At 49.6% G+C, this 17,119-nt stretch overlaps 5 protein-coding genes across 6 annotated transcripts; 4 read left to right on the top strand and 1 right to left on the bottom strand.

Annotated features, from left to right (window-relative positions):
- The first annotated feature begins 904 nt into the window (after positions 1-904).
- Positions 905-4,252, top strand: LOC9632292 (pentatricopeptide repeat-containing protein At5g39980, chloroplastic). 2 transcript variants are annotated; one of them, XM_024671626.1, is made up of 3 exons: positions 905-3,378; positions 3,475-3,892; positions 3,963-4,252. In XM_024671626.1, exon 1 carries the CDS (start codon positions 921-923, stop codon positions 3,240-3,242), a length of 2,322 nt encoding a protein of 773 aa, XP_024527394.1. In that variant the 5' UTR covers positions 905-920; the 3' UTR covers positions 3,243-3,378; positions 3,475-3,892; positions 3,963-4,252. The 2 variants fall into 2 exon arrangements, with proteins under 2 accessions (XP_024527394.1, XP_002967424.2); XM_002967378.2 differs by having other exon boundaries at positions 3,951-4,252.
- Positions 4,253-4,462: 210 nt separating this feature from the next.
- On the top strand, positions 4,463-8,769 carry LOC9632291 (probable cellulose synthase A catalytic subunit 5 [UDP-forming]). Its single transcript, XM_024671716.1, has 15 exons — positions 4,463-4,653; positions 4,732-4,858; positions 4,948-5,143; positions 5,204-5,412; positions 5,464-5,563; positions 5,618-5,795; positions 5,852-6,118; positions 6,191-6,536; positions 6,590-6,727; positions 6,774-6,899; positions 6,950-7,162; positions 7,222-7,468; positions 7,519-7,718; positions 7,776-8,126; positions 8,188-8,769. The coding sequence occupies exons 2-15, from the start codon at positions 4,787-4,789 to the stop codon at positions 8,767-8,769; spliced, it is 3,225 nt and encodes a 1,074-aa protein (XP_024527484.1). The 5' UTR covers positions 4,463-4,653; positions 4,732-4,786.
- Positions 8,770-9,736: 967 nt separating this feature from the next.
- On the top strand, positions 9,737-11,070 carry LOC9632290 (protein EXORDIUM-like 2). Its single transcript, XM_002967376.2, has one exon. It carries the CDS (start codon positions 9,840-9,842, stop codon positions 10,830-10,832), a length of 993 nt encoding a protein of 330 aa, XP_002967422.1. The 5' UTR covers positions 9,737-9,839; the 3' UTR covers positions 10,833-11,070.
- A 2,928-nt stretch (positions 11,071-13,998) lies between these two features.
- On the top strand, positions 13,999-15,353 carry LOC9635735 (protein EXORDIUM-like 2). The gene has a single exon (XM_002967375.2). It carries the CDS (start codon positions 14,259-14,261, stop codon positions 15,234-15,236), a length of 978 nt encoding a protein of 325 aa, XP_002967421.1. The 5' UTR covers positions 13,999-14,258; the 3' UTR covers positions 15,237-15,353.
- LOC9635734 (3'-5' exoribonuclease 1) lies at positions 15,241-17,099 on the bottom strand. The gene is made up of 5 exons (XM_002967012.2): positions 16,473-17,099; positions 16,076-16,251; positions 15,519-16,018; positions 15,440-15,465; positions 15,241-15,380 (listed from the first exon to the last, which is right to left on the bottom strand). The coding sequence occupies exons 1-3, from the start codon at positions 17,013-17,015 to the stop codon at positions 15,529-15,531; spliced, it is 1,209 nt and encodes a 402-aa protein (XP_002967058.2). The 5' UTR covers positions 17,016-17,099; the 3' UTR covers positions 15,241-15,380; positions 15,440-15,465; positions 15,519-15,528.
- Between the last annotated feature and the right edge of the window lie 20 nt (positions 17,100-17,119).

The following is a 17,119-nucleotide window of genomic DNA, read 5'->3' as shown; positions in this document are numbered from 1 at the left end:
GTGATGAAGAGTACAATCTCATACAAAGTAGATATTTCCCAAGATTCACCTTTAATATGGAGCAAAATTCTATGATGGTTAAATTTAAGGTTAAAAAATGCTAATTCTTAGTCATTGCAAAGCTATTGAGCTTGCTATCCACATGGCACTCAGACAATTTTGCTTCTCAGCAACAGAATCAACATGAGATAAAAACAAAGAGAAACACTAAAGCAATACACTTTTTATTTTTTATAATTCTTTATGCTTTTAAACCTATTTTAATGATAGCCCCATTATTTTCTTTTCTCTAATTAAAATTATTAGCTAAATGGTCTAAATACTTAACTCTGAATTTCTTAGTGTTTTATTTATTACATAAATATATATTAATTAATTAGTATTCCTTGGAAATCATGGCAGCTGAGTGCAGTTGTCCTGTCCTGTCCTGTGAATTAAGTGTTCTGTCCACCAGAACACTTAGTTTGCTTCTTATTCCTTTTTCTTTTGTAAATTAATAAGAGAAAGATTTCGATGGGAGAAAAAAAAAAAAAAAAAAAAAAACACCGTGAGCGGTGCTGGTGGAAATGTCCACCTAGTGCTCACCCCTTGCTCATCGGCAGAGATATGAGGACTTAAGGGAAAAAAGTGCTTTTCAAGGTATTCTTTGTCAAGGTTAGAAATCTTTTTCAATCCATGCTCGGGAGTCGATAGTCTGGCAAAGAGTTCTTTAAGTGATATCATATGGAAGTGGTCGAAATCTTTGCAAAGCTCCAAATCTTCCCAAGTTGATCGTCTCATCAACGTTAAGCTTTCTCGACGCTTATCAGGTTGGAAACGCGATAGACTCGATCACGTTTTTGCTCCAAGCATTCGATTATAAATACTTTAGATATAATAAACTTATCGTGGGGTTTAGGGTTTATCCATTACGATGGGGAATGGCGTCTTGCTGTGACTCCATTGCTTTCCTTGGGCTTCCTAGGTCTCGTGGAAATCGCGGCGGCGAGCGGCGCTGGAAATATGATCGGCTGTCCACCAGCATCGCGCTGCTTGCGCCTCCGGTGCTCTGCCCTTGCTCATCCGCGCCAATCGGCGGAGGTAAGCTAGAGAATGTAGACTCCGATTTCGATGCCGAGGGCTTCGATAGGGTGGATGATGGATTTGATTTAAGGCACAGTGGCGGCGGTGGGAGAGGCGATAGTTTTCTGCTGTCGACCTCAGAGCTTGAGGAACTTAAGAGGCTGGAGGAAAGCACTAGAGAAGTTAGTGGCGATTCTTTTCGAGCTATTCTTTCTTCGAGGCTAGAAAAGGCGCAAGGAACGAATTCTTCTTTGTCAATCCATGCTCCGTCGGGTGCTCCTTCTAGTCGATGGTCTGGCAGAGGCAATCGCTCAAGTTCTCCGAGTGATAAATGGAACCAAGCACAGTCCATCATATGGAAGTGGTCGAAATCTTCGCAGAGCTCCAGTTCTTCCCAGTTGCCTCAAGGAGATCGTCTCATCAACATTGACGATGTGATGAAAGCTCTTCGAGGCACGGCTACTATGGAGGAGCTTGAAGCCGCGATGCTGCCATGGAAAGGAAAGATCTCTCCGAAGCTCATGGTGACGATTCTAAACATGCAAGACGACTGGCAGCGATCACTGGCTCTACACGACTGGATGATCGAGAAAGGTGGCTACGCTCCATCCATCTTTGCTTACAACGTTGTTCTCAAGAACGTTCTTCGAGCGAGACAGTGGGAGCTCGCCGAGGGCCTTGTGCTTGAGATGGTCGAGAAAGACTTGGTGCCGGATAAGTTCACTTTCTCGACGCTTATCAGCGGGTATGGACGAGCGAACCGGCTGGAAGATGCAATGGGATGGCTGCAAGAGATGGAAGCAGGAGGAATCAAACCGGACCTTGTTATCTTCAGCACATTGATCGAGCTCGCTGGTAAAGTCAAGGACTACTCTAAAGCAACATCACTCTTCTCGAAACTCAAGGCTTCCGGGATCGCTCCTGACAAGGTGATCTACAACTCCATGATAAATCTCTACGGGAAGGCAAAATTCTACAAGGAAGCGCAGGGTCTTCTAGCGGAGATGAAGGAGGCGGGGCTTATGCCGGATACTGTGAGCTACACTATTCTCATCAACGCTTACGCGGAGTCCCAGAAATATCTGGAAGCCAAACAAGTTTTTCTCGAGATGAAGACGAAGGGGATTCAACTTGATGTCACGACTTGCAACATGATGATCGATGTGTACGGGAAGCTGGAGATGGTCAGAGACGCGGAAGAGCTTTTCTGGAGCATGAGCAAGACACTGGGGATTCAACAAAACGTCGTCACGTACAACACCATGATCAAAGTTTACAAAGAGGCCGAGTTGCTGTCGGAGGCTTTCAACGTTTTCTATTACATGCAAAACAAGGGAGGTGTGGAGCCGAATGTCATCACCTACAACACGATACTCTTCCTGCATGGACTGACGCTTCAACACGAGAAAGCCATGAGGCTCGTCCGGAAGATGCAGCAGCGAGGGATAGAGCCAAATGCGGTGACTTACTCGACTTTGATATCCATATACGGGAAGACTGGAAAATACGATAGAGCAGCATTCCTCTTCAAGACGCTGAGGGAGAAGGGATTCGAGATGGACGAGATTTTATACCAGTCAATGATCGTGGTGTACGAGAGGGCCGGCTTGGTGGCTCATGCGAAGCGTTTGCTCGAAGAACTTAAGCAACCGGACATCGTTCCAAGGGATACAGCAATCAGCATCCTAGCCAAGGCAGAAAAACTGGAGGAGGCAGCGAAGCTTTACTGGCGATCACACGAGGCTGGAGAGATCAAAGAGTCGGTTACATACAAGTCCATGATTCAGCTCTTCATGAGGAACAAGAGGAGCAAGAACGCAATCGACGTTTTCGAAAACATGCGAGAGAGCGGTTTCTTGCCCGACTCGGAGACGACTGTGGTGCTGCTAGCAGCTTATGGCCAGCTCCGTCAACTCGAGGACGCTGAGAAGCTCTACCTGGACATGCGCGAGCGGGGGTGCACGCTGGAAAAGGAAGTCCACTTCCAGATGCTCAAACTGTACGGTGACGCTCGGAAGATTCGGGAGGCCGAGGACATGTTTGCGGCGTTAAAACTCGAAGGCCTCGACGGGGACGAGCTCTACCTTACAATGATCCGGATTTACGAGCGAGCAAGCAAGCTCAACGAAGCATCGAGGCTCTTCTCCGAGATGAAGTCACGCCAGCAAGTGGGAGGATGAAAATCTGGCACAGTACATACATATGGAGCACGGAGATCTGGACCAAGTTTCCAGCAGCAGACCGGGAACAGGAATCGACGAAAAATGGAGGAAAAGGTGGTGTTGATTTTGCTGGATCCTATGTCAGCCACTACAAGTGAGTGCGTTTGGTATCACTGCTTGTGGATTTTCTTTCTTTGGCGTTTCTTTTTTTTTTTCTCGCGTCCTGACGACGAAGCTTTTGTTGCTACAGGGATGATTTCCGCAGCTTCTTCTTCTAGAGTTGATTGAACGGGTCATCCACAGGACGTGTTCGTGTTTTGTGGATCCAAAGCACACTAGCAGTTCGTGCAAAGGAAGACTTTCACATGTGTTGCCAGCCAGAAGAGTGTCACGACGTTTGACTTGCACTAAACAACGCTCTTAAGGTACTCGTTCATCCCAGCTTTTACAAATGCCACTGCAAAACAGGATGTCAACAGCGAATAATTGGCAGCGGCCCACGACAGAGAGTTGCGTGATTATCTTCAAACTTCCAGCGTATCTCTCTCAGGCTCGGCCATTTAACAAGTCGGTCGTGGACAGGAAAAGCTCCAGATCAATCAAACACGATGCCGCTCGAGAGAAAAGATTATCCTTGAAAACACTCTAAGCAGCAACAGTGATCAAGTGTAAGTGGACCCAGCCCAGCTGCTTCCATACAAAGACACGAATCTAACAACTTTACAGGAGATTTCGTAGCTTCCAAGTGGAACCAACGAAAGAACGAATCGGTTGGATGTGTAAGAGGGCGATTTTATGAGCCGTGTGGTGAGACGTTCAATCGGCCACCAAACGATATATATCACAGCACCGGAATGAAGAGCCTTGCTCGTCTCGCAACATAAAAAACAAGCAAAGCTTCCTGAGTAACAAACTTTGATCGATTTATATGACCAACCATATCGTTGTATATTGTCTCGCAATAGACTATAAACTATATGGTACATGGTTTTGGTCTTTAATGAGATATCTGCCTCGCATTTAAAGTTTCACCATGGCAGTGTCGGAGCCCGTGCTCGGGCCCGTCGGATGGACCATCCGATGGTAAATAACGGCGGTTAAAAGGGACAAAAGCGCACGATTTAGTCCCGAACCATGCGGCTTTAACACCTCTGGCGTGGGCCCGCCTTGCCGACGCGGTTGATAGCACGTAGACGTCGACGCGCAGAGAAAACCCCGCGACGCGCGGTTCTCATCACCGTGTCTAGGCGAGAATATCCCCGGCTTTGAGAGTTTTCCCAGGGGTAGGACTTCCATTTGAGTGAATGCGTGAGGGGCGAGGGAATGCGGCAAGGGTTTGTTCTTCCCTGGCGCCCGAGCTCCCGCCCAGCGGCGTCATCGATCTAACAATCTTTTCGGCGAATTCAGGCGATTGCTCGAGGATCGGCAGGTCAGCCATGGCGGATCTTTGATTATCGGGCGAAATTCTCATTCCAGTGCCCCGCGGCGTCTTCTTTCTTTCTTGCAGAAGCGGCGCGGCAATGGATTTCCCCCTCGCGGTCTAGGCGGCGGTCCAAGAAGCGATGGAGGCCAACGCCGGGCTGGTCGCGGGATCTCACAAGCGCAACGAGCTCGTTGTCATTCGCGGAGACGGAGTAATGATCTTTCTCTCTTTCCGAAATGCTTACGCTATCTCCGATTTGGGTGGATCTTTGATGGACTCGCATTGTTTCTTCGTTCCCAGGTGAAGCCCCTGAGCCATTGCAAGAGCGAGACCTGCCAAATCTGTGGCGACGATGTGGGATTGACGGTCGATGGCGAGACATTCGTCGCATGTAACGAATGTGGATTCCCTGTCTGCCGCCCCTGCTACGAATACGAGCGCAAGGATGGAAACAAGTCTTGCCCGCAGTGCAAGACGAGATATAAGCGACTCAAAGGTGTGTAAAGCTCTCCTTGTCTCTCTGCGTCTTTCCTTTCCTTGACCATTTGCTCTTCAGGAAGCGCTCGGGTCGAGGGCGATGATGAGGAGGAGGACGTAGATGATCTTGACAATGAATTCAGCGTTCACGAGTCGGATGATAAGATGGACCAGCAGCATCTTGCCGAGGCTATGCTCCACGCGCATATGACGTATGGGAGAGGAGATGGTGAAGAAGCGGACATGCCAATTCAGCCTGGAATCCCTCTCCTTACAAATGGACAAGTGGTAAAAGTGTTTGTTACTGTCGATTTCTTTTTACTTAAATCACTCGTGCAGGGCGTCGATCCAACCGAAATTCCTCCGGATCACCATGCATTGGTCGTTCCTAGCGTTGGGCCCGGGGGCAAACGAATTCATCCGGTCTCAGATCTCGATGGTATGGATATATATTTGTGTTTTACGTGATTGGTCTGAAGTCATGGCTTTTTAGTTCAAGTAAGATCCATGGACCCTACGAAGGACCCTTCAGCTTACGGTTATGGAAGTGTGGCCTGGAAAGAGAGGCTAGAAGGCTGGAAGTTGAAGCAAGATAGGATGTCCATAACAACAACGGATGGAAACCATCATTACAATGATGGCAAAGGAGGAGATGAAGGAGAGCTGCCAATGTAAGAGCTTCTTTCCTAGATGCGTTTCTTTGACGTGCTCGTGTACTTACATGCAGAATGGACGAGTCCAGGCAGCCTCTCTCGAGAAAAATTCCGATTGCTTCCAGTAAGATCAATCCTTACCGGATGATTATTGTTGTCCGTCTTGTGGTTCTGGCATTTTTTCTACGTTATCGAATCTTGAACCCCGTAAAGAATGCGTATGGCCTATGGCTTACCTCCATTATTTGCGAGGTCTGGTTTGCCATCTCATGGATTCTCGACCAGTTTCCCAAGTGGTTGCCTATCAATCGAGAGACATACCTTGATAGGCTTGCGCTGCGGTAAAACTATATACCAGACTTGCGCTGGTACTGTTTTTTTATGCTTGTGATGTCATCTTTCTTTTCTTACAGATATGATAGAGAAGGCGAGGTGTCTCAACTTTGTGCCGTGGACATTTTTGTCAGTACAGTGGATCCCATGAAAGAACCACCAATTGTTACAGCGAACACTGTTTTGTCCATACTCGCCGTTGACTATCCCGTGGACAAAGTCTCCTGCTTCGTCTCTGACGATGGTGCTGCCATGCTCACCTTCGAAGCATTATCTGAAACTTCGGAATTTGCACGAAAGTGGGTACCGTTTTGCAAGAAATTCAGTATCGAGCCTCGTGCACCAGAGATGTACTTTGCTCAAAAAATTGACTACCTCAAGGACAAAGTTCAGCCTTCATTCGTGAAAGAGCGGAGAGCTATGAAGGTAATCTACCAGCGCATATTTTTTTTGGAATAACTCACGATATGGTCTACCAGAGAGAATACGAAGAATTCAAGGTGCGGATGAATGCCTTGGTGGCCAAAGCACAGAAGATACCAGAAGAGGGGTGGACAATGCAAGACGGAACGCCTTGGCCAGGAAACAATATTCGTGATCACCCTGGAATGATACAGGTATAGCTTGTGAATTAAAGGATTAAAACTGATATCGAAATGGCAGGTTTTCTTGGGGCATAGTGGAGGCCACGACACAGAAGGCAATGAATTGCCTCGTCTCGTCTATGTTTCTCGTGAAAAGAGGCCCGGGTTTCAGCATCACAAAAAAGCGGGTGCTATGAACTCTTTGGTATGTCTGTTCGTTGTGTTTATTGATAATTTTGACCCGGCTTGGTGTAGGTTCGTGTATCCGCTGTCCTCACAAACGCTCCCTACCTTCTGAACCTTGACTGTGATCATTATATCAACAACAGCAAGGCATTGCGGGAAGGAATGTGCTTCATGATGGATCCTACTGTAGGAAAACGAGTTTGTTACGTTCAGTTTCCTCAAAGGTTCGACGGCATTGACAAGAACGATCGATACGCCAATCACAATACTGTGTTTTTCGACGTAAGCAGTAGTTAATGTTCATCTCTTTTTGTTTTCTAAGATTATTCATGCGATTGCAGATCAACTTGAGAGGTCTGGATGGAGTTCAAGGGCCTGTATACGTCGGTACGGGATGCATGTTCAGGAGGCAAGCACTTTATGGATACGATCCGCCGCCCAAGCAGAACGCAAAGGGTAAAGGAGGCTGTTGTGGTCCCCGCAAAAAATCAAAGGGCTCTAAAACGAAACAATCAGACAAGAAAACCAACAGAAGCGAATCAAGTATACCGATATTCAGTCTCGAGGGAATAGAGGAAGGCTTGGAAGGTATGCATTTGATTTTATTTATCTACTTCGCTGTTAACATGTGGTCACAGGTTATGACAACCATGAAAAATCATCGTTGATGTCTCAAAAGAACTTTGAAAAAAGATTCGGCCAGTCTCCAGTATTTGTCGCCTCAACGTTTCTGGAAAATGGAGGAGTTCCTGAAAGTGCAACACCAGCTTCACTTTTAAAAGAGGCCATACATGTTATCAGCTGCGGATACGAAGATAAAACTGACTGGGGGAAAGAGGTGAGTTTCTCGTGTTTTAAATGGCTCTACAGCCCTGATTTCCTTTTTGCCTTTCAGATTGGCTGGATATATGGATCTGTTACGGAGGATATTCTAACAGGCTTCAAAATGCACGCTCGCGGTTGGAAATCGATCTATTGCATGCCAGCTCGACCAGCTTTTAAAGGATCTGCTCCAATCAACCTGTCCGACCGGCTGCACCAGGTCCTGCGGTGGGCTCTCGGGTCAGTGGAGATTATGCTCAGTCGGCATTGTCCTATCTGGTACGGCTATGGTGGAGGCTTGAAACTTCTACAACGGGTGGCATACATCAATACAATAGTCTACCCCCTTACGTCCATACCTTTGGTGGCATATTGCACTCTACCGGCGATTTGCTTGCTCACAAACAAGTTCATCATTCCGACGGTAAGATTCGTCTCTTTCACTCCTTTCTCATGTGTCTCAAGTGCTTGGCTTTTACGTGCAGATAAGCAACTTTGCCAGCCTTTGGTTCATCTCTCTCTTTGTCTCCATCTTCGCGACTGGTATCCTGGAGATTCGGTGGAGTGGGGTCGGCATTGACGAGTGGTGGCGAAACGAACAGTTCTGGGTTATTGGAGGCGTCTCGTCCCACTTGTTCGCCGTCTTCCAGGGGCTGCTCAAGGTTTTGGCGGGCATAGACACCAACTTTACGGTCACGACCAAAGCCGCAGAGGACGAAGACTTTGCCGAGCTCTACACCTTCAAGTGGACGACTCTTCTCATCCCCCCGACGACGCTGCTCGTGATCAACATGGTTGGCGTGGTGGCGGGCTTGTCGGACGCAATCAACAACGGCTACCAGTCATGGGGTCCGCTCTTCGGCAAGATCTTCTTCGCCTTCTGGGTCATCGTACATCTATACCCGTTCCTCAAGGGTCTCATGGGACGCCAGAACCGCACCCCGACCATCGTCATCGTTTGGTCCATCCTGCTCGCCTCCATCTTCTCGCTCCTCTGGGTCCGGATCGATCCTTTCCTGCCCAAGGTTCGAGGTCCCAACTTGCAACAATGCGGCCTCAATTGCTAGCCCGAGCAGCAAGAAATCTCGTAGCAGCAGCCACCAAACAAAGTTGCCAGGGAATGGACTGGAGGGGGAACTTCTCTTCTTTTCCACGACGAACAACCGACGAAAGCCAGGTTCTCTCTGTTTTGGTTTTCTTCACTTTTTCGAGTGTATACTAACGACTGTGGAGGAAACCACTTCGATCACGTAATAAGTTCTTTTTGCGGGCGTGGGACGAGCGAGAGAAAAGCTTCTGCGCTTGCACGGTAGCTCCGCCCGCTGTTTGTGTACTGTGCATGATTCGAAGCGAGGAATAAAAAGCGTGTCACACAGGCAGACGATTTTAGTGTCAGAAATCACGCCTACAAAATTGGGACTTTTACCGGTTTGTTTGCTTGCTGTTCTTCGCAAACTTGTTCGCCATCCTACCATTGTATTGTCTCTAGTAAACAATCATTCATTCGTTCTACGAGAGAGGAAGAATGGATTAACCATCGCCATCATTCACCAATACGATTAATATATTTCCTCGAGAATTTGGACGTTGAAGTTTCGAGCGTTTTGTTCTTGGTGTTCCTCCCTGGCCGACGACGATCATACCCTGTACATCAATCAAATCCCAATCAATGTCGCAGCTAATAGCTATCAACACAGCTAGCGTTAAGCGAGAGCCCCACTACTAATAAATATTTTCTCATCAAGCTCCATACTTTTCCTTCCCACCACCTTCCTTCATCCGGCGGCGCTATCGCCTGACGCGTGGCCCGAGGAGCAGCCGTGGCACGCTTTGCTCCACTCAATCCTGTCCGTCCGTCCGGTTTGGCTTCTCCTCCCGCGCCCGTCCGTTCGCGCGCCCGTCAGCCCGCCCGTCCCGCCCGTCAATGCTGCCAGCCCGGCCCGGCCAGCTCACCGCCAGTCAGTCATCATCCATGTCACAAGTATATAAACACCACCTTCCTCTTCTTCCTCACTTTCCCTCTCCTCTTCTAAAACCCCAGAGGTTTCTCGAGATTTCTCCATCCTTCCGATCAATCAGACCACTCCACCAGGAGAAGATCGAGGAGGGAAAGAAATTCCTCTAGCATTCCTCTAGCATGGCTGCCCTGCGATTGCTCGATCGCCCAATGCTCTTGATCTCGCTACTGCTCTGTTTCTCCGCGTTCGCGATTCTCGTCAATCCCTGCGCGGCCTCTCGCGGCATCGCCAATCGCCGCCACCTGAGCGCGCTCGTCAAGGATCCGCCGCTGGTGCTCGACTACCACAACGGCGAGCTCCTCTCCGGCGCTGGATCGCTCAACGTCTACGCAATCTGGTATGGCGACTTCCAGGACTCGCACAAGTCCGCCATCGCCGACTTCTTCGCCTCCTTCCAGGACCCCGCCACCACCGTGAGCAGCTGGTGGAAGATCACCTCCGGCTACAAGGACGCCTCCGGCGCCTCGATCTTCCCATCGCTGCGCTACGCGGGACACACCGACGACGCGGCCGCATCGCTGGGCCGGAGCCTCAAGCCCGCCGATCTCGAGTCACTCCTCTCCAAGTCGCTGGAATCCGCGGCCTTCCCGACCGATCCAAAGGCGCTCTACCTCGTCCTCACCGCGGCGGGCATCGACGTGGAGGGATTCTGCGTCCAGTCGTGCGCATCGCATCGAGTTCTCAAGGCCGCCAGCGGCAAGAGCATCGCCTACGCGTGGATTGGCGACTCGTCCTCGCGCTGCCCGGGCAAATGCGCGTGGCCGTATGCCAATCCCAAGGATTTTGGAGGACCCGACACGAAGGCTCTGGTGGCGCCCAATGGAGTCGGGGTGGACGGCATGGTGATCAACATCGCGGCCATGGTCGCGGGTGCCACCTCCAACCCGTTTGGGACGGGCTACTTCCAGGGCCCGTCAACCGCGCCCCTCGAGGCCGTCACCGCCTGCCCGGGAATCTTCGGGCAGGGGGCATATTCCGGCTACCCCGGCCAGCTCCTGAGCGATGCAGGCACCGGGGCCAGCTACAACGCGCGGGGCAGCAATGCCAGGCATTTCTTGCTGCCCGCGCTGTGGAATCCTTCCACTCTCTCCTGCGCTTATCCTTCCTCGTGACGAGAACCTCGAGCTCCATCCATCAATCTACGCAGGTTCCATATCTAAGAAACTTTCTTCAGCTATAGATCAGCTATAGATCTTACACGAAACTTGAGAGAGAGGATCGCTCATAACATGTTTAGAATGTACAAATCGCGGAGAAAGAAAAAAGTGGAAAGAGTGACACCAGGGAGGAAAGTATCTTCTAATACCAAAGGCAATAAAAACGAAAAGAATGTGGTGCTGTTCTTTTATTCTCGCAGTGTCCAGTTCCCAATGTAGTATAGTAGTAGTGCATTACTCGAAGACGGCATCTCTGTTGTTGCTTGGACACCCAGCAAAGCTCTGGGCCAGATCCATAGTTTTTTCTACTTTGGGTTTCTCAAAACAAGTTGGAACTGTTTGTCAAGCAGAGATGAGGACCACCAGCACCATCCTTCCAGAAGAAAGCTTTGTGTTTTCTAAGCTTCTTTGGAGGGGATTACTATCTAAAGGTGATCTGGTCCCCTCGTCACATCTATACCGACACAGTTTGAAACATTTCGGGTGGTATTTCAGCACCACGGATCTAACATATAGAAAGAGAGCTGCCTTCCAAACAATTGCTCGCAATCAGTCGAATAAGATTGGCTTTGCTTTGCTGATCGGATCGATCACTGCCTTTGTCTGTGATTCCCAATGCCCACCTCGCATTACATTATTGCGTGATTCCAGCAAAGAACACACAGGGCGCTGTGCACAAGTGTTAAAAAGGAAATTGGGAAAGCGACAAAGAAACACCAGCCCATAGCCGTGTTCAAGGATTTTGTGATCTCGCTCACACCAAGCAGAAGAAAGTTATGGTCAAAGCACTGTCCGAAGAAGTCAACGGTGCATTCCATGGATAATGGATAGTATTTTCTTGCCAAAACCCCACACCAACCGGCATTAGCAGGAAAGCAGTATTGCGCGGTCTACAAGATCTTGGTAAAGATATTTTGCCTCTTTTCTCTTATAGAAGCCCATAAATATTGAGAATCAAGACCCTCAGAAGAGCCAGTGCTGGTACCACCCCATTGGCTGCTGCATGCATCCCTCGTGAGCGTAAACACAATTGACACACCAACAAAGTGCCAGCCTACCAAGTTGCCAGAAAGCTGATGTTAAATCATGTGAATTCCTGGAATATTTTCCAGGGGCACTTTGAGAAAATTGGCCGAAGTACTATTTCGAGGTGGATCCACCATGTACGGAAATTGACACTCCAACAAGAAAGGAATTGATGGGTTCATTCCATGAAGAAGCAGAGCTACAGGGACTTGAATGATTCACGACTTTCATTGAGTGAGTACGGCATGTGAAACAATAGAAAAACACCTCTGCAATGAAACGAGTTATAGTACGGCAAAGTCATTAAAATACTTGAGATCTTCAGGCAATATCCCGGACCACCATGGAAACGACGAACGGTGCGACGCACCTAACAAAGAAACGGCTCTCATTCTTGACCAAATCCCAAAGCATCAACCTTTGAGCACGAGCTCCTAAAGTGAATAAGCAATTTGAGATCGCCGACTCTTTTTCAACAGCTTCCAGCTTATAGAACCCTTGCAATGCCAGAGATCACCTTGAGATCAACCCTGTAAATTACATCACAAGTATGCCATCCGTTGCATCAAGAAGCCAATCTAGGGTCAATCTATAATCTTAAAGGTTTTATCATGCAACTTCTTCCACTCTACAATCAAGATTCTTATAGCAAGATTCATAGGAGTTACAAAGGAAGAGGAACAACGCTGAATCCCCACACTAAGGAACTTGACACAGGTACAGCTTGCACCACTTTTCATGGCACTTACTGGATAATGGACATTGATGTCGTCACTGTCGTCCGATATCTGCTGGAAGCCTGCCATGATAAGCTGTTTAGACAGTTCCCCGGCTCAACGCACACGACTGGCCATGCCAGCAGGGTTTGCACGAGCCATGAACCTCAGTACGCTATCAATCTTCTTCTTACCATTGAACTTGGTCCTGGCGTCATCTCCACAAGTGGGTTGCACAGACAGAACAATACCATGATTCAAGAGCAGCAAACTTGCTGATTGGCTGTTCCTCGTGATCCTAAACCAAATGCCAGCTTCACAAGCTGCCCGAAAGTTGACGTTGAATCATGTGATTCCAGGAATGATTTCCAGAGCACTATGTAGAATTTTATCATCCTAGAGTTTCATAGGACACCCTTTGAGGGTGAAAACATCAACTCGCACCGCAGCAGGCACTAACACTACCAAAAGAAGAAGAACCAATCCAGTACGGAAATTGACACTCCAACAACAAGGACTTGCACAAAGCTGATGTGTCCTTCTACGAATGAGCCATGCTACACGGGCTTGAATGATTGAGTGGAGCTGACTTGATTGAATGACACTAGTGTCGAATCCAAGCCACAAAGTCCGGACCCATCCTCCCTCGTCAATCGGACCAATTTAGTACGGCTGGTGTCAAGTGAGTGTCAAGCAAAAGTGGAGGGATCAATAGAAAACGAATTCCGTAGTTAGACCTCCCTTTGCCAATGAAACGAGTTCGAGGCGAAGGTCTTCAGGCAATATCCCAGGACACTTTCGGGCGACGAGATTGGACCACCCAGAGAAACGACGAATCGGACGATGCACCTAACAAACAAATGCTGTCCTCTTCTGATCCGATGAGATCAGAAAACCATGAAGTTTCGGGCTCACGGGAGCTGGCTGATCCCAAACCAATGGATCAATCATTGTCACTCGAATCATCCATGACCAGGAAAATTTGGCAAGCCAACTTTTATTCTCGATCGAATCGAATTTGATGACGTTCGCTTCTCGAATCAGTCAATCGCTAGAATTACTTCTTTCCCGGCAAAAAGGTTTTTAAAATTTTGAACTTTGAATGCAAGGATATTCCCCATTCCACGTCAGCGATCCGCCTGACAGCTGGTGTCGATAAGCTCGCCGAGAGCAATCATTGAAAAACCACGCGCAGGGTAACGGGCGGCCCGATCGCGCTCTACGTGTCCCCCGTGACAACTGGCCTCCATCTCGACGCTACAGTTTTCCTACTGTGGCATTCACCATGGCGCCAGAACAGGTGTCAGACATCCATTGGCCTCCCCGAGAAATTCGAATGCCAGGAACTTACTTTTAGGGCTCCTGGGCGTGTGATGGAAGCTAAGCTATGGCTGGCGCCGACGCACCACTCCTCCTCCTCCTCTTTGCTCCACTGCGCGACAAAGCGCCATTAGCTTAGCTACATTCGTGGCGTGGCGCTTTGTCTCGAGGTATATAAATCGCTGCAGGGAAGACGAGCTCGCTCGTTGTTTGTTTAATTCCTACATTTCCTCTCTCTCTCTCTCCCTTCTGTCCAGGGATTCCAATCGATCTTCTGGCAAGAAATACTTGAATTCTATCGATTTCTCCTGCCACGGATATGCCGATCGTCGCAAAGCTCGCGCTCCTGCTGCTACTGGCGATCGCGGCCAGCGCCGGCGCCGCCCCCTCGATCGATCGCCGCGCAGCTCGCCAGCTCCAGGAGCTCGTCCCGACCGCGCCGCTCGTCCTCGATTACCACGGCGGGCGATTGCTCACCGGCCGCGGCTGCCTCATGGTCTTCCTCGTCTGGTACGGCGATTTCACGCCTGCCCAGCAATCCATCATCGTCGACTTCCTCCACTCCTTCAACGCATCCAACACGGCCTCGCCGTCCACGTACGGATTCTGGAAAATAATCTCCACCTACACGGACGCCGCATCCGACCGCGTCAAATCCTCGGTGCGCCTGGGCGGTCAGATCTCGGTGGGCATTCCGCTGGGGAAGAGCCTCCACCGCAGCGACATTCCGCGCGTAATCGCCACCGCGCTGGCCAGTGCCAAGCTGCCAGCTCACCAGAAATCCCTCTACGTCCTCCTCACCGCCGCCGACGTGGCGGTAGAGCGCTTCTGCATGGACAGCTGCGCCACCCACTCCTACCTGAACGGCTCATTGGCCACGCGAGGACCCCGGCTTCCGTACGCCTGGGTGGGCAATTCGGCCACCCAGTGCCCGGGGATGTGCGCCTGGCCATTCGCGCTACCCCAGTACGGACCCCGAGATAGCCAGCCACTCGTCCCGCCAAATGCTGACGTGGGCATGGACGGCATGGTGATCAACCTGGCGCTCATGCTGGCCGGCGCCGCCACCAATCCATTCGGCGATGGTTACTACCAGGGTGACGCTAGCGTCCCGTTAGAGTCCGGTACGGCGTGTACGGGAATCTTCGGTACGGGGTCGTACCCCGGGTATCCTGGAGAGTTGCTCGTCGATAAAACCAGCGGGAGTAGCTACAATGCGCAAGGTTTGGATGGCAGGAAGTTTTTGCTGCCGGCTGTGTGGAGCCCCGGGCTCAAGCAGTGCTCCACGGGATTCTAAGATATATAGAGTTTCGCCAAAGTAACGAAAAAAAAGTTAGATACAGGATAGGTGGGTTTGAAGGAATGAGAAAAAACTTGTGAATCTTTGAAGGTTGTGACATACCCCATTTGGTTTCCTTCTGTTTTCCTGCTTCACGGGATCCTGGAAAGAAAGTTCCAAGTGAACTTGTACAGAAAACTTCTAAATGTTTATACTCATACCATTTGGTTGTGAACTTTGCGAGATCCTGGAGAAGGAAGTTTGATCTAAAGTGAAACATGAAAGTTGAGACGGACATACCATGTTGATGTCATGACTTTGCGGGTGATGGCGAGTGTTGCTCCGGAGGATTCATCCATTCGAAGTACGTGCATTTGCCACCCTCGGTGAGCGTCCAGTTGCCGCAGGACAGGAAGAACTTGCCTTGGTTCGGCCCGGCCTTTCTCACAAGTCTCGTCTTGCACTTTACCCCGCAGTAGCAAAGGTTATCTGCGCCGACGGTGATGCTCGTCTCGTCGATGTCACTGCTGCGTGGAAGAGCCTCGAGGATTTTCTTCAGCTTTGGCATGAACTCCGAGCTGATATTCGTGATGGCTGGCTTCCGGGAGCTCTGATGCTGGGTGAACCCGATCTGCATCCCGCGTTTCACGAGTTCCATTGCAAGCGAGGCGGTGTTCTTCGCGTCATCGAGACCACAGTGCTCTCGCCCTTGCCATTGCAGCCCGGCATGCTGCACAGCCTTTTTCAAGTTGAACTTGTCGCCAAACTTCTCCTGGAAACAAGACTTGAGATTTATCCACCTGCAAAGAGTAAAAAGTAAGCTCAGGAAAGGAAAGATCCAAGCACTGGCGTCATACTTGTTGAAGTAGGATGGCTTCGTCAGACCCTTCAACCGGCACTCAAAATCGAGCATGACTTTGCAGTCCCAGTCCGTCCAAGTTATCACCCCAAATCTCTTACTCTTGACGCCTTTATCTTCAAGCCACTTGTCATGCTTGACCAAAGCCTCGGCCAAAGCCATTCCATTATCAACCTGGACAAGAAAGAAAAAAACTATAGCGTGAGCACGGATAGAAAAAATACACGAAGAAACGAACTAAACTACCAACGAACGAACGAACGAACGAACTATTCTACGAGGAAAACGAACTAAACTACGCTCAAAACGAACTAAAATACGAGCAAAGATGAAATAAACTACAAGCAAACTGCGAACTAAACTACGAGCAAAGATGAAGGGTGATGCATCGAAACCTGGGTCTGCTCAATACCGGTAAGCCGCTTGCAAAAATCCGTGAGCTGGGGATTGAATGTGGGCTTGACATACGTCTGGAAGCTATCCTCCACTGATAAAGAATGCACCGCGACCAGGACCGAAGGAAACTCGATGATCTCCTGCGGGAAGAACACGGTCGAGTCGCACGTTGCCTCGAAATCGATCACCACAAAGTAGTCGAAAGCCTGCTCCACAGCTTTCTGATCTATAGAAACTTCTCCATATTTCTTGGACGACGAACTTCTAGCATTCTCTTTTATCTCTCTCTGTTCCTGCGAGGCCTCCCTCAAAATCTCGCCCACTACCAGGTCTCCTACACGGCCATCCTCCGGCAAAAAATCCCCAGGCGTCTTTCTAGCGCTATCCGCCGCATCCGACGAAGAAATCTTACACTCGGCCGCTACTACGCTCGATTGGAATCGCAAGCCGCTATAGCCGAATCGCGCACTATTAAAACTATGCCCGAGGAGCCGTCTCGCTAGCAGCAGCTCGCGGCATATCACCATTCTCTCCGCATTCATGAGCGCTCAAGCCGCCATTGCGTACCTCGCGATTCATCCAGCCTCCATTTCCCGGCCCGACCTAGCCATGGGCCCAAAAGCCCTAAACCTCCGAGTAAAAGAGA

Source organism: Selaginella moellendorffii, unplaced genomic scaffold (genome assembly GCF_000143415.4).
Source record: "Selaginella moellendorffii unplaced genomic scaffold, v1.0 SELMOscaffold_8, whole genome shotgun sequence".
Lineage (NCBI taxonomy): Eukaryota > Viridiplantae > Streptophyta > Lycopodiopsida > Selaginellales > Selaginellaceae > Selaginella > Selaginella moellendorffii.
The sequence above is the reverse complement of the archived record's forward strand: the minus strand, read 5'-3'. Positions and strand labels throughout refer to the sequence as shown.